General features: G+C 31.8%; 1 protein-coding gene across 2 annotated transcripts; it reads left to right on the forward strand.

The window, feature by feature from the left end:
* The first annotated feature begins 9,095 nt into the window (after nt 1-9,095).
* Nucleotides 9,096-14,711, forward strand: LOC11410942 (receptor-like cytosolic serine/threonine-protein kinase RBK1). 2 transcript variants are annotated; one of them, XM_024785300.2, is made up of 8 exons: nt 9,096-9,354; nt 9,524-9,991; nt 12,852-13,109; nt 13,208-13,359; nt 13,482-13,561; nt 13,653-13,791; nt 13,924-14,073; nt 14,224-14,711. In XM_024785300.2, exons 2-8 carry the CDS (start codon nt 9,571-9,573, stop codon nt 14,380-14,382), a joined length of 1,359 nt encoding a protein of 452 aa, XP_024641068.1. In that variant the 5' UTR covers nt 9,096-9,354; nt 9,524-9,570; the 3' UTR covers nt 14,383-14,711. The 2 variants fall into 2 exon arrangements, with proteins under 2 accessions (XP_024641068.1, XP_003613029.2); XM_003612981.4 differs by having other exon boundaries at nt 9,527-9,991.
* Nucleotides 14,712-15,563: the final 852 nt, after the last annotated feature.

Raw genomic sequence — 15,563 nt, forward strand, 5'->3', positions numbered from 1 at the left:
CCTTCAATTGATGTGAATTGGATATTCTGGAATTGCAAAGGTAAATCTATTGAGTCGGGTGGGATCATAAGGAATTGTAGAGATTAATAATAATTGGCCATGTTAAAGAATGTATACATTTTTTTTCTTCTTCCATTGCCAATTATACTTCTTGGTTTAAGAAGTTTCGACAGAAAAAGAAGTTTGTTAGGAAGTAAATATCTTAATCGTGAGCTTAGATTCTACCTATAAAAGAGAGAAATAAATTGTTTTTTTATTTTAGGGAAATCAATTTGAATTAACCTTTTGTGTGTGTGAAAGGTGTGAAATAGTCTAGTCATAAATGAGGGGCATTGTAGGAGAGTTGTCACAACTCGATGGATCTATATTCAAATTTCGACTAATGAGACATTCATAATAATGAGATATTCATATTTGGTATTAATCACGTCTCAAATAAGATTATTTTTAGTGGATATACCCTATGTAAAATCACGGGGAAAAAAGTGTTGTCCACTGAAATAAGATTATATTTGGAATTTGAATATTGTGATGACATGTTATCTTACGTTATTTTAGTATGTTTTTCAATCATTTTAATAGTGATTTGAGTCAATCAAAAAGAGTTTTAGAGAATACAAGGTATTTAGAGGATATGCTTTACCTTGTATCCTCAAGTTCGTCATGATAACCCAGCTAAATTGGGTGAGGTTGTTGCCACCTTAGATTACTCTGGTATGGATTCCTCAGATTTCTTGCATATGCAACCCAAGTATTTTACATGCTCGTCTGATAATTCCAAACTTGTCGGAATGCATGCACCACTTGCATGAGCTTGTTCACACAAGTCACACCCTGAACTTTTTGATGAGATTTGAAATAGATCTTTGCTTCTAACTTCTTTAAAATGGTTTCAATTTAAATACTAGAAGTTTGTTACTTGCAAGTAAACATCATGAGTGTTTAGATAATACATTCTTCTTTGTGGAAGCCTCCTCATCGGTGTACGAATGATATTCATTTAGAAAGCTCTTGTATTTTTATGTTTAACTACTCCCTCCGTCTCTAATTATAAGATCCTTTTGAGAATTTTTTTTGTCCCTTTTTATAAGACCCCTTTGTTATTTCCAACTACATTAATTATTTCTTTACATATATACCCCTATTTATTATACATCTTTTTCTTCAATCAGCAATAAGTAGCATATGGAAAACATAAACTAACTCTCTCTTAAGGATAAAATTGTAAAAACAATAGTGATTACAAACAACTTTAATACAAATATCCGCTTTCTTAATTTCCGTGATTTTAATAAAAAGGTCTTATAATTAGGGACGGAGGGAGTATATGTTTTGATATATTTGATACTTGGTGTGATTATTATAGTATAATCAACTGTCCTTTGACTTTTATCATATTGAAGCTGCACTTATTTAATAAGGCCAATTATGTATTTTTTTATCAATAGGATGACGATGTTGTGGGAGATCATTTCTTCAAGTGTGGTATGTAATGTTTTTGGTTTTGTTATATATTCAGATTCAAGGAAAAAACACTAATACAATTGTATTTTTGTTTGGGAACCAATTCAATAGTATATTAGTGATGTTCTGATTAAAGTGAGATTATTGGTCTATATGGACTGATCCAACACAAAAATTATTAATATATGGAGGATTGGAACCTAAGATCTAGAGAGAATCACATTACAAGATCCTAAATTTAACCCACTAAACCAACCCATAAAGAGTATTAAATTTTAATCACACAACTCTGGCCTAGAATCATTGTTTTTCTATGGGTAATGAACTTTGTATTGGGTTTGATTGTCAAGTTTCTTGAATAAAGAAGGAGGTTAAAAAATATTAGTTATTAGTGATTATGTTCCACATCGCTTAGTTTAGTGAAGCAAGGGGAAGACCAATGTTATATATTGAACTTTGGTTCTTTGTTATCAGATGCACAACACTTTAAGCTTATATTTGACTTAGTTTAAAGGGAAATGCTAACCGGTGCCCCCGGAGCACTGGTTAAGGATATGAAAAAGGAAATTATATAGTAGTTAATGCATTGAAATTGTGTAATTAATTGATAATAAAGTCAGAAACAGTTTCCTTTTATGGTAATAATTCTCTTTTATGGTATGCTTAACCCGTGCCCCGGAGGCACCGGTTAGCAGGACCCTAGTTTAAATATTAATTTTGTGAGAGTGTGGGTGTATTAGGACATTGGAGGTGAGAGTTAGAGAGTTTTCACATTATATTCTTGTGCAGTAATTGTATTTATTTTTCTTCTTCATCCTGCTATTTCCTAACACTTTGTAGTTTGTGACTATAATGAACCAGGTTACATCAATTGAGTATTTCCTTTTGGGTTTTGGTGATTTAAATCTAACCAATATACTCCATTCGTCCCAAATTGTATGATGTTTTGGGCATTTTACACATATTAAAAAATGCAATTAATATTGTGTGGAAAAGAGATATTATGAGTTGTTTTACAAAATTGTCCTTAATAAATAATATGGGAAAAATAAATGAAAGAATTGAAATAAGAGAGTAATAAATAGTTAAAGTTATAATAGAAAAAATAACATTAAAGTTGCATTGGTATTGTAAAGCGACATACAATTTGGGACAAATTTTTTTCCCTAAAACGACATACGATTTGAGATGGAGGGAGTATTACTTTCTTCATAGGAAGACGGTGAAAGTAGCCACTTCGAACAAACCAGAAATTATTTGTACCAGCCACACAAACCACAAGCAACCTCTTACTATGTAAATATTTTTTTGTGGTTGTGCTCATTTTTAGTTTTTCAATGAAGTATTGCTATCCTATTTGTTACTAAGATTATACCACCTCCGTCCTTAAATATATAACTTGAGAATTAAGAAAGTTGATTCTCGAACTAATTTTATTGATAATTGCTATTGCTTTACATGTTTATTTTTTTAGGAGAAAAAATTATTTAATGTTTTTATGAAGTATTTATTATATCTGTTAAGAAGAATATTTATTAGATATTGCAGAAAAGTATGTAACATGGAATGGTAATGGTAAAGAATAATTAATACACATTAAAATTTAAAATGGTCTTATAAAAAGGGATAAAAAAATTCAAAAGAATCTTATAATTATAGGCGAAAGTAATGCTAATTTTCGAGAATGATGTTTTTTACAAATGAAATACTAAATCGTGTATTGAGAATGCATATCATAATTATTTTATTTTGGTCAATTAACCGACCCACCGGTTTGAATATTACGTTTGTAACAGAAAAATAACCGCTAATTCTTGCTATACTATACTATTGCAAGAATTCTAACCTTTAAATGAGAAATTCAACAGAAGAATAAAACAGTAAACATGAACATCAATCCTAGAGTAAAAAAAATAAAAAAATCATTCTAACAAAAAATGTAAATTTACACTAATGTAGTTTATATATGAATAAATGATATTTCTCATGATTCCTAATAACAGTAGACAAACTTTCAATTGCTTTATATCATATTATCCAACTGCTTTATTATTAGATCTTAACGATATGGAACAAATCCATTATAGTTGCATAACTAACCCTCATTGTTATCATCCCCTAAAGATCTTTTATGTAATCCATGTATATCTCGTTAAGTTGGTAGCCCCACCTTGAATTTTGATTAACAAAACCAGTCAAAAACTAGGCAGTGAAGTTGGATATCTTTGTTGGTTCAGTTTGAAGTTGCACTTTTATTGAACCATATTACTATAAAATTTACGGTCCCCACATATCGTTATGTTATGCCACTAATTTGACTTATGCTTTAATTACATCAATAGAATTTAGTTAAGCCAACTTCCCTAACCAAAGTGACATGGGTGACTTGGTGAGGTTGGTACGTATAGTGGTGGTGGGGTTATAATATAATTTATATTCATATTCATAACTTAATTAAATCAACACGAACGGGGTTTGGTTCACCAAATTAACCAAGGGTGTTCCATGCCCTTAATTTAAGCTCTTAATTTCTTGCGTGCGATAGTGACATAACCAAACACACCGTTAGAGTGGATATGATATCAGCTTCATTTTTTACTTTCTCTATTGGTTCTTAACTCCTTAATTAATTTTTCTCAATGCTGGTTTTGGTATAGTGAGTTTTTTTTCCCTTTTTTTTGGTGCAAAGTTTGCGGGTACAATTCAAGGAGCACGTCCTTAGTTCAACCAGACAAAGACAAAATTGCTATAAATAATTATTAAATTAAATTCTTTTGACAAATTAATAAATTAAATTGAAAAGTTAAAAGTAAAACAAACATGTCACCATGCATTTACAAGCATGCCAATGTACGTACTTAAGGAATATACGGAGTCTTGATCAATAAGAAACTCAAGTCTTGTTCATGCACGCTCACATATTAATTAATGTGGCAAGGAGCTCCTTCCAAGGACGTATCTAGGGAATACCGGATTCGATTATCAGGGGGAACAACACTTGGCCAGTGCGCATGCCTCTACGCATGAGCCAGATTAATCGATCACCTTTGGTGTGTCGGAAACCGGTGCGAAAGCCAAAAAAAATTAAAAAAATAATAATAATAAAAAAAATCAATGTTCAAATCGCATTGCACGGAGAAACATCATGTAAAATGGGTGTGATTTCACCCAAAAAAGAGAGCATGTTACACAAATATTCTAGTCTTCATGTAACTTTCCGGAACGATTGTAGGATAATAGCAAAATCTAGGTCTGAAACAAAGTGCGATTGTTGATTGTCAATAGCTATTTTTTTTTATTTTTTTTTATATAATATATAGCTATAATTACTATTAGCATTAGTATTAGAGCAATGTTATATATTAAGAAAGATTTTATCAAGAAATTGTTCCGAAATTAATGTTATTATTTAAGGGTGTTATGTATTTTTTTTTATAAAACATTAATAAATAAGACTGAAATCTAAGGGTGATTATTCTATCATGTCATTCTTGAATCCATCGTGATTTTAAATTCGCTATACATAGCATTATGCTTAGTATTATATACTTCATCCAGTGTCATCGTGAGCTTAACTCAGTTGGTTGGACAATACATCAAATATGCAAGGTATGGGGTCCAACCCTGGTCAGTACCAAAAAAAAAATATATACTTCATCCGGTCATATTTATAAGAAACATTTGACTTTTTTAATTAATTGCATAAATGATGTATTTGATCTATATTCTAAACAACATACATTACTCAATGAATCTAAGTCAAATTGTTCTTATAAATAGAACCGGAGGGAGTATTGGTAATTATCTAAATGACATCAATCATTCTCAAAACTTTTGTATATTGATCCGGAGTGGACTGAGGACGACGATTGTCGTTGATTGAATATGATGGAGGACACTCACGATACTCTTTGAGGATGCGGTGTATATGTAAGGACTCCGACTCTCAAGTAAGAGATAATTTTAAGAGAGCCAATGATTTAACTAGAATAGAGAATATACCCACTTACTAGAGGCCTTTTACTTGCAAGGTGTAGGGAATGTGAGATTCTAAGGAAAATTGATTTTCACACATGTTATAGGGTTGAGAAACACCAGTAAAATATCAAAATACCCCCTCTGTAGTTAACTGCCGAGGAAAAATAAAACCGGCTGCAGTTAACTCCTGAGGAAAACCTCGACAGTTAACTACCGAAGAAAATGAAAACCCAAAATTATCATCATCATGTGTGAACAACAATTTTCGATTTTAAGATAGTTCGACGGATACTTAGATCTAGAAATGATATGTGGATCACCGTCTAATTGTTATCGTATATAAGACAGTGATTTGAGTATAAAGACTTAACGTGGTTGGAACACATTGATATTGGTTCATGACTACATGTTACATGTGCTACTTTATGATTCTCAATACTATAAAAAGAAGAAAAATGATTTCACTAACTAAAGTAAAAATATCAAACACATGGAGAAGGAGGTGCTTTCACCCGCCAATGTACAATGATGCTGCTAGTCAACAGTACAAGCACAGTGGTAACAAACTCAACTATTGTCTACTGTCTTCAACCAACTACTGTCTCCCCCCATGACCCCAAGAGACATATGTCCCTAATTAGTATTGTCACTTTTTCCTTACTAAAAACAAACAAATCATTCCCTTAAGTTTGATCGTTTAAGTTGTGATTATGAACTAAGCCTCTAATATATTGTTCATTGAACAATTGAGCTCGGAGCAACTAAGGTGACAATCGAGTTAGATTCAAAGATTGTAAAAAAAAGTCAAAACTAATAGAAAAGGCTATTTTAAATACGAGCCTATTATTTCAATTTATATGACTCAATTGTCTCCATATTTTTGCAATTCTTTCAATATTCGCATTATCGTATGTGTGTCTTCATATTTTTTTTTCTATAGAAAAAAACAATATATCTTTTTTTGTTGGCATAATACCTCACATTTTTTTATGAGTGCTTGTTGAATATTCTAATTGTTAGTGATGTTTTTTTTAAAAGTGTTTCAACCGTACCACGATAACATTAGAGAAGTAAAAAATGTGTTTTGTTAAATCCTCATTCTAAATGCATATACCCCAACCCATAAGATTATTTATTTATGACTCTTTATTTATTGTCACTATTTGGCCACGCAAGTCTCCACTTTGCAGGTGCGTTTGTTACGGTAGATGTCACGAACTACACTTCATTTGCCATTAAGGTGCATGTCTACTTACGTGTAGATGTTTTTTTTTTTTTTTGAGCAGGTGTAGAACCGTAGATACTTTTTTGACAAACAATGTTAATGCTTTTTAAAAATAATATGCATTCAATTACATACTACAAGATACATATTTATAAAATTATTTTATGAACTTGTTGTAAGAAAATGACGTAATAGTGTAATAATTAGATGTAACTATAATCTTTTACATCTAATATAAATTTGAGTGTTTTTTTATATAAATAATTTGGTATGGAGAAAATACTAATCGATTTAAATTAAAGTAGAAAGTAAAAAAATTATCGACCTCTTTTCAACAATCTCATCAACACCTACTCTCCTATTAGATTAAGTTGAATCGATTTTTAAAATGTGAGACCTACCATAATTTAAATTAATATATATATATATGTGTGTGTAAAGAACAAAATAAACCAAATGTAAAAAAAAAAAAAAAAAAAAACCTTGTTAAAAAGTTCCTTACGAATTTACTAAGTTTACCGAGTCATTGCAAATACAACCAAGCAATCTCGTTTCCTTTTCAAATTTATATCGGAGTCAATCATACCATTCCACAAATTAATTCACAATTTTAACAACCTTGCTTAGGATCGTTGTTTTATAGCACATGAACATCTATTGGATTTGTAATGTTAATTGTAACCACATTATAAAACAAAGGTACTTTTTATAATAAAAAGTGTGTGCATCGAGTCTATGTGTTCATAAAGGTCAAGACACATCTCAAGATTCATAGGACGATGATCGAGATTCTTTTAGATTATCCATAAACAATCCTCACTTAAAAATAGGAGTTGAACTACTAGACATCTATTAATCCACATTGGTCAGAACGAACTTATAATGTAGGTTTAAATGTGTCGCTGGACCTTGCACTTTCATCAGATTTTGGCATTAGTTGCTGTACTTTTTTTTGTTTGGCATTGGAAATATTAGTATTGGTCCCTCTGTTAACTTTCTGTTAAAAAAAAACACAAAACTAATGGAGTGCCACGTGGCCCAATCATTTCACGGCACGTGGTACCAATATCAATATTTTTACAAAGTGCATGAACCAATACCAATATTTTTACAAAGTGCAGAGACTAATGCCAATAGTTTTGTGTTTTTTTTTAACAGAAAATTAACAGAGGGACCAATATCAATATTTTCACAAAGTGTAGGGACCAACTCCAAACAAAACAAAAAAGTATAGGGATCAATGTCATAATCTGATGAAAGTACAGGGATTAAAGGCATATTTAAACCCATAATGTATATCGCAATAATAAATGGTTCGGATTGGTTTAACTCATTTATATACATGAATCCGAACTGATTGAGCTAGACCAATACATTTAACATCTCTAAAGACAATGATATTGTACCTTTTATCGTTACATTTATATCTTCGTCTCAGACAAACCAAAACTTAAAATTATACGGTTGATATGAATCTAATCCACACTTGGAGAATTATCGAGTTACTCCTCGCAAACATTCAAATATTTTTGGCTTAAATGCTCTTTGATCCCTTAAATATTTAATTGGTATCGCTTTGATCCCTTCACTAAAAAAAGATTGTTTGAGTAATTTAAGTTTTTTTTTTAATCTCGTTTTGGTCCCTTCTGTTAGGTTTAATAAAAAACGTTAAGCGTGAACACGTGTCACCTTGTCATTAGCTCTGAGAATTTTTTTTTTTACAAAAAAATATTTTTAAAAAAATTATTTTTTAATATATATATTTTATTTTTTAAAAAAAAATTCACAGAACCAATGACAAGGTGACACATGTTAACTCTGGGACGCGTGTCACTTTGTCATTGGCTTTGAGATTTTTTTTTAAATATATATATATATATATATTAAAAACTCAGAGTCAATGACAAGGTGACACGTGAGTTAACTTTTTTTTTTAAACCCTAACGGTAACCTAACAGAAGGGACCAAGAGAATAAAAAAAAACTTAAATACTCAAACCTTTTTTTTTTAGTTAAGGGACCAAAGCGATACCAATTAAATACTTAATGGACCAAAAGAGCATTTAAGCCAATATTTTTTATATTTTTTTGGTTCATGTGACCATATACTTGGTTCACTTTATGTGAAATTACAAGTTTGTGTCCCATATAAATATGAAAAGTAGACATCAAAACGATTTACCCTTCAAGTTGTTCCATCCAAAATTAATGAAATACATGTGATTAAAAGTTAGTAAAACAAAACTGAAGTCTCATACTACAAAAACAAAACAAAATAAAATGGGATACCAAATAAAAACATGCATACAAAATAAAAATAAAATACTTTTATACTATCCCTTCACCTTACATTTTTTATTAAAAGAATCACACAAAATAAATAAAAACGAAAGAGAAACACTTGAGGTGTATAAATATAGCAAAATCTCCAACACTCCCTCCCAATTCCAAAACTATTTAGAATAAGCACCGCTCATAAAACAAACCAATTTAGAATCAGAAAACCCTTCTTCTTTGTCATTCTTTCTCTTTCCATTCACCACCTTCTCTCTTCAATCTTCATACCTTTTCCTCCTCTGTTTTTTCTCATACCCTCACCAAATTTAAAGAAGGACAAAAAATCCTTCTGACAGATTTGAGGTGCAGGCACGAGATATTTCTGGTTGAAATCAACCTTGTTTGTTTAAGGTAAGCTTTCATTACAAATTCAATAGTTTCTCTATTTTTCTTACATAATACATAGAAACAAAACAGTCAACATAGAAAATAGGTAATAAAATAACACCTATAAATTCATATTAATTTTGTATATATTCCTCTGTTTTGCTCTGTAAAATGTGGTGTTTGGTGATTGTAGCAGAGATTGAAAAGAGAAGGAAAAAGGAAGAGAAGAAAAACCCAGAAATGGAATCAAAGGGCAATAACAAAAAACAGTTTTCAAGCGACGATGAAGCATCACCAAGAGCAATACTAGATGCCCCTGTTTCAGGAACAGAGTCAGACAATAGTGGAAGCAGCAGTTTCTCCTCGTACTCATCGGAGAATTCACCACCGGTGGAGGGAAAATTAGGTTGGAAGGAAAGTAACATGATGCAATGGAAATCAATGATTGATGTTTTCAAGTTCAAGTCAGTGAGAAGATTAACAGCTATTCCATTGCTTGCTGCTGTTAACAATGATATTGCTAAGACAGGTTTCCCTAGAAAATTGGCTAGGATTCGAAGTGCTGAAGAAAGTATTGACATTGGTGCTATTCCTACTAAACCTTCTTGGAGGAATTTTGATTATGATGAACTTGCTGCTGCTACTAATGATTTCAGTTCAGGTATCTACTAATTCGTATCTTATTGATTTATCTGAGTTTATCTATTTTCATAGTAAGTAGTTAAACTATTTAAATATCCTGTTGAAAAATTTATGATAAGTTTATATGGTGTTTTCAATTTATTTTTAGAAAATCTCAAAGAAAGCTTATAAAAATAATTTGAGATTATTTTATATTTTATTATAGAACTTAGTTAAGTTGTAGCTTCTCATTTTGTACGTTTGCACAACAGTGTTAGAACGTAAAACGAAACACTTACTAAGTTGTTTATTCAAGCATAGTCTTTTGTAGATAGACTTTTTTTAGATGTAAACAAGGTCGCAACTTTGTAGATTAATTTTTCGAGTATTATGAGACCTAAATAAGCAACAAACTCTTTTTAAGAGTTTTCATGTTGTTGCATGCTCAATGTTAGATTTGAATCCAGAACTTTCCTTAAGGTAAAAGAGACATGTATCATCTCATCTAAGCGCGTAGATTTGATATTGTGCAACGATAACAATGGAGATTTTCATTTTTATTAATATAATAGACTCTTTGACAAAATTAGTTGTTTTTCTATAACTTTTGTTTTTAAAATAAAAGTGGGAAATAGTAACTTCCTATTCCTCTTGACCAAAGAAAAATTCTATTCATGTGTTAAAAAAATCAATTCCTTTCCATTATTTTTATAATCTATTGTGTTAGTTAGTATACTAACTATAAAGTAGTTTATTTTAGAATTTGTAGAATGGTTAAGTTGTTTAGTACTAGTATTTTACAACAATAAATTCTAACATAACACCAATTAATATTTGAATATCCAGAAAATGCAAGAAATACTACAAAAGTTTTGTAAGGAATATTTTGTAATTTGCAACCCTAGAATAGTTTTGAGTTTTCCGTCAATTTATGACTCGGTGGTCAACTTGGGAGTTGGTTGATTTTAGGGCCAAATGTTATTGTTGTGTTGGAAAAGAAGGATAGAGTAGAAGAAGAAGTAGACGACCTTTTTGACCAAAGCATGAGTAGGGCTTCTGTTTTTCCTGACAAGGACATATAACTTATGATGGGCCCACAACCCCTTCTTTATCGGCGTTGTCTGCCCTGCACCTGCCTCATGATAGCTACAGTATGAAACCATCAGATAAAATTAGGTTTTTTTCCACTTCTGGTAAATAAATAAAGATTAGCTTGTAATTTTGTATGCATATATGTATGTATTATTGAGTACATAATTTTTAAGTAAAAAAAACTTGATAAACTTGTACAGTGTACTCCTATAAGATTAAAAAAATAAGAATCGCATAAAACTGAATTTATGTACAAGTTGAATTTACCTTTACAAACAAACCAACAAATCCAAGATGGTTTTTATCAGAAATAATAATTATTGTTTTGTAAAATACAAATGCACAGTCATGCTGTTTGCTTGCTAATGCTTTTGGTTGTCTACCTCTACCCAAACAAAGACATTGAAAGATGTCCCACATTGGCCTTTATGGAGTTGGGCAGTGTGTCCATTGAAATGAGGCACATCGAGTAAATAAAGGAGATGGTCCTCAAGAAATAAATAGAGAAATAATATGAATATGCCACACAACACAAGCTTATGAGAGTGATTATACTTTGAACAATTATATATCACATCTTAATTTAAAACTTAAGATATTAAGTGTATGGTTATCTTGTGCATAAAAAAAAAGTGCATGGTATACCAACAAAACTATCTTAGAAAATAGATCTAAGGGATGTCCATTTGCCGACTACAAGATTTAGCATGTGTTTGTGTCTCGTGCACCATTTGTATTTGCAAAAGGAAAAGCACGTGTCTTAACTCTTACACTTTCGGTTATGAGTCATTTTAAAAACAAACATACACTTGAAAATTTCTAATATTTGATGAATCTCTTTATTCAAATGATAGGAAAAACTTGTGCTGCGTACAATACTTAATTTAATAGTGCAAGCCCTTGAAATTGAAAATCAAGCTATGTTTATTAAATGGTGTGAAAAATGGTTGGTAAGATGATATGTTTGTTTCCATTCTGGGGGGGTAGATTCATTCAACCATGTAAGATTTGACCTGCCACGTCTCCCATCATAGTTTTTTTGCTTATGAAGTGTTTTTAATTTTTTTTTATTTTAAAATTGGCATAATTAATAATTGCGTTGTTGAAAGTATTGAGTTTTAAATGTTCATATTATGCTATATATTACCTGCATTATATTGGTCCGAGATTCTGAACCCTTAGACAAAGTCTTGTGTTCTAGTCATGTGAATCTATCCAACCAAAGGTAGCAAACCAAATTTTTTAATAGATATTAATTTTCGTCATAACGGGTAGATATTTCGTATCAATAACATGGTTAACAAATATAATACTAAGTGATTTAGTTGCGTAAGCAACATTCAACTAAAACTAAATAACAAAAAAAAAAAATTCATTAAATGTTTACTCAATTTACCAATATGTTTGTATTTACTTTTCTAAGTGCACTTGGAAAAGAAGCATATATAGTAATTATGTCTTCGAATGTGTGTAAAAGTCTAAAAAGTATTATTTTCAATACAAAATTATTGTATATGATTCTTGAACAAGTGTTTTAAGGGAACTTGTTAGCATGATCCATTTTGTAAAACCTTGGCTTGGAAATTAGCATTCATGTTGTGCTTCTAAGTCAAAGTCTAAACTCCATGGGAAGTAGGTGAATCTGTGAGATTTTCCTTTTTGTCCCAATTGAAGTAAACAGAATAATTCACCTTTAGTGTTTATGTGTTTGAATTTAGAAGATACACCATCAGTAACAGTTATTCAAAACTCTTGATATAATATAACAATTATTATAACTTATAATGTTTGGTATTTTTGCTACATAGAGAACTTGATTGGAAAAGGTGGTCATGCTGAAGTATACAAAGGACACTTATCAGATGGTCAAGTTGTCGCAGTAAAGAGACTAATGAAGAACGACAAGGATTTCGCGGATAGAGCAGGCGATTTCTTAACAGAGCTTGGAATCATTGCACACGTTAATCACCCGAACGCTACACGCCTTGTTGGGTTTGGTATCGACCGCGGCCTCTACTTTGTCCTACAATTAGCACCATATGGAAGTCTTTCTTCTTTGTTATTTGGTGCGCAGCGCTGCTTCCATCTTACTTCTCCATTTTCTATCCCTTGTTATTTTATATTAGCATTGATATAGGTAACACAATTATATTCAACCTGTTAGGTTCTGAATGCTTAGAGTGGAAGACAAGGTACAAGGTGGTTATCGGAGTAGCCGAGGGGTTGCATTATCTCCATGAAGATTGTCCCAGACGAATCATTCACAGGGATATCAAAGCCTCAAACATATTACTCAATGATAATTATGAAGCCGAGGTACTTTTAGTAGCACCCTTAGTTTTTTTTTTTTTTTTTAATGACAAATGTTAGTTATTAACTGTATCTATAGAACCTTAGTATGATATACATTTCTAATTTTCTTATGCATCAAACTTCAGATATCAGATTTTGGACTGGCAAAGTGGCTTCCAAATAATTGGGCACACCACGTTGTTTTTCCTATAGAAGGCACATTTGGGTTAGTATTGCATCTACTTTTACTCTAGTATATTTTTTTTCTCATTATAACCATTTTCTAAGACATTGGATGTATCAATGTCTGTTTGTAGGTATTTGGCTCCAGAGTACTTTATGCATGGTGTTGTGGATGAGAAGACAGATGTATTCGCATTCGGCGTTTTACTACTCGAACTCATAACAGGTCGTCGTGCAGTTGATTCCGATAGTAAGCAAAGTCTTGTGATTTGGGTAAGCAGTACTTAGATTTTTATATTATAGCTTCTAGGTGAATGCAATAGGTTGCAATGTTCTGACGAAGTTTATTTACTATTTAATTTAATTTGAGTGTGACAAGATATGAACATGATCTACTATTGTCAGGCCAAGCCACTTCTTGACTCAAAAAATGTCCAAGAGCTAGCAGATCCTAGATTAGAAGAGAAATATGATCCCACCGAAATGAACCGTGCCATGAAGACAGCTTCCTTGTGCGTCCACCATTCATCCTCCAAGCGGCCATTCATGAAACAAGTAAGAAAATAAGCATCCTTTTCTATGAAGCGCTGACACATACATTGGACACAATACTTACACTAATAATAATTTAAGTAAGCAAAGGTGATTACATGTAAACACATGTGTTTGTGTCTGGAACGTGATTTGTTTCTTTCTGTACTAAAGGTTGCGCAACTACTGAAGGGCGAGGAAGCAATTATAGATTCCAAACATCATTCAGGTGCTTCAAGATCACTCTCGTTAGAAGCATGTGACTTAGAAGATTATACTTGCTCTAGTTACTTGAAGGACCTCAACCGCCATAGGGAATTAGTCATGGAGTGATCGTTTCTTAGTCTTTCATGTGTGCTATGTTCTGCATTTTGAGATATCTTGTGCCTCCCTTTGTATATATATGTGTGAAGGGTATGTAATGATCATTGTTGTAGCAGTTTGTGTGTGGCTTAATCTGAAGTCATCGCAGGCTTGTGTTTTTGTTCAAGCTAAGTAGGCTTGTAATCTAGCATGAACCTGTAGGGTGCATCAACAATGTAATGGATAGAAATGATCCCAGCAGAGTGTTTTTTTTTATCTTTTTGACTCTGCAATGCCATTGTTTCAATCCCAATTTCATCAGTTTCAATCAATTGCAAGGTTCTTGTTTCCATACATAATTGATAGTTAACTACCTTTGTCCGTACATATGTTGTTGGGGATCTTGTTGTCTTGCATGGATATTGAGTTTTAGTGGTCTTTCTCCATGCAATCCCTGATTTCTTCATAGCTCCTGGACGAAATTGAACTCTTCCAAATATTTTCGAAAGATCTTACCAAAGAAGCGTCCAACTGGATTGATTCTTTAGAACTATACTGGTCAAATATTGAGAACATGGTTTTCACGTCGTTGCTCATGAGCTACATTTGTGTGAACCAAATGCATCCATTTGAGTTGAACGATGGATGATGATACTCAACAATGTCCACTCTCCTTGTATCTTTGTGGTTAAGTCAACAATTGATTTAGTCCAGTTGATTCTTCAACCCAGACAGTGAGATATCAACTTGAAACCTGGACATATTGATTTTCTCCCGTTGTAGTGAATTGCGTCTAACTTGGTATTCAAATCTACTAGATAAATGTTCAAGGTTCTTTGTCGTATTTTATAGAAGTTTACATGCATTGTAGACTGTAGAAATTGTCGCTGCAACCTGAACCACATAAAAATATCCATGTAAAGGTAGTTAACCACCGCTCCTGGCTACGGTAATTAACTGCCCTTCCATAAACAACAATTGACTGTCAGTTACATAGGCAAATGCACAGTGTGACGGAAGCTCTGTTTTTATGTTTTTTTCCCATTACTTCATACATTCAAACGTTTATACATAAATTCAATCAGTCGTTCATGCATTCAATCATTCAGTCATAATATCAAACACAAATTACCAGAAATAAAGTCATTCATTCGAAAATTGTCTAGGTAACAATGACATTTAACCAAAACTAAATGCAATCAAATAAAAAA

Source organism: Medicago truncatula, chromosome 5, assembly GCF_003473485.1.
Source record: "Medicago truncatula cultivar Jemalong A17 chromosome 5, MtrunA17r5.0-ANR, whole genome shotgun sequence".
NCBI classification, from domain to species: Eukaryota; Viridiplantae; Streptophyta; class Magnoliopsida; order Fabales; family Fabaceae; genus Medicago; species Medicago truncatula.

What these genes read in the sequence shown, in the direction of transcription:
- LOC11410942 (XM_024785300.2), top strand. Translation starts at nt 9,571, where the DNA reads ATGGAATCAAAGGGCAATAACAAAAAACAGTTTTCAAGCGACGATGAA. An exon ending in TACTAATGATTTCAGTTCAG is followed by an intron (nt 9,992 to 12,851) that starts GTATCTACTAAT and finishes TTTGCTACATAG; the next exon opens with AGAACTTGATTGGAAAAGGT. An exon ending in ATGATAATTATGAAGCCGAG is followed by an intron (nt 13,360 to 13,481) that starts GTACTTTTAGTA and finishes ATCAAACTTCAG; the next exon opens with ATATCAGATTTTGGACTGGC.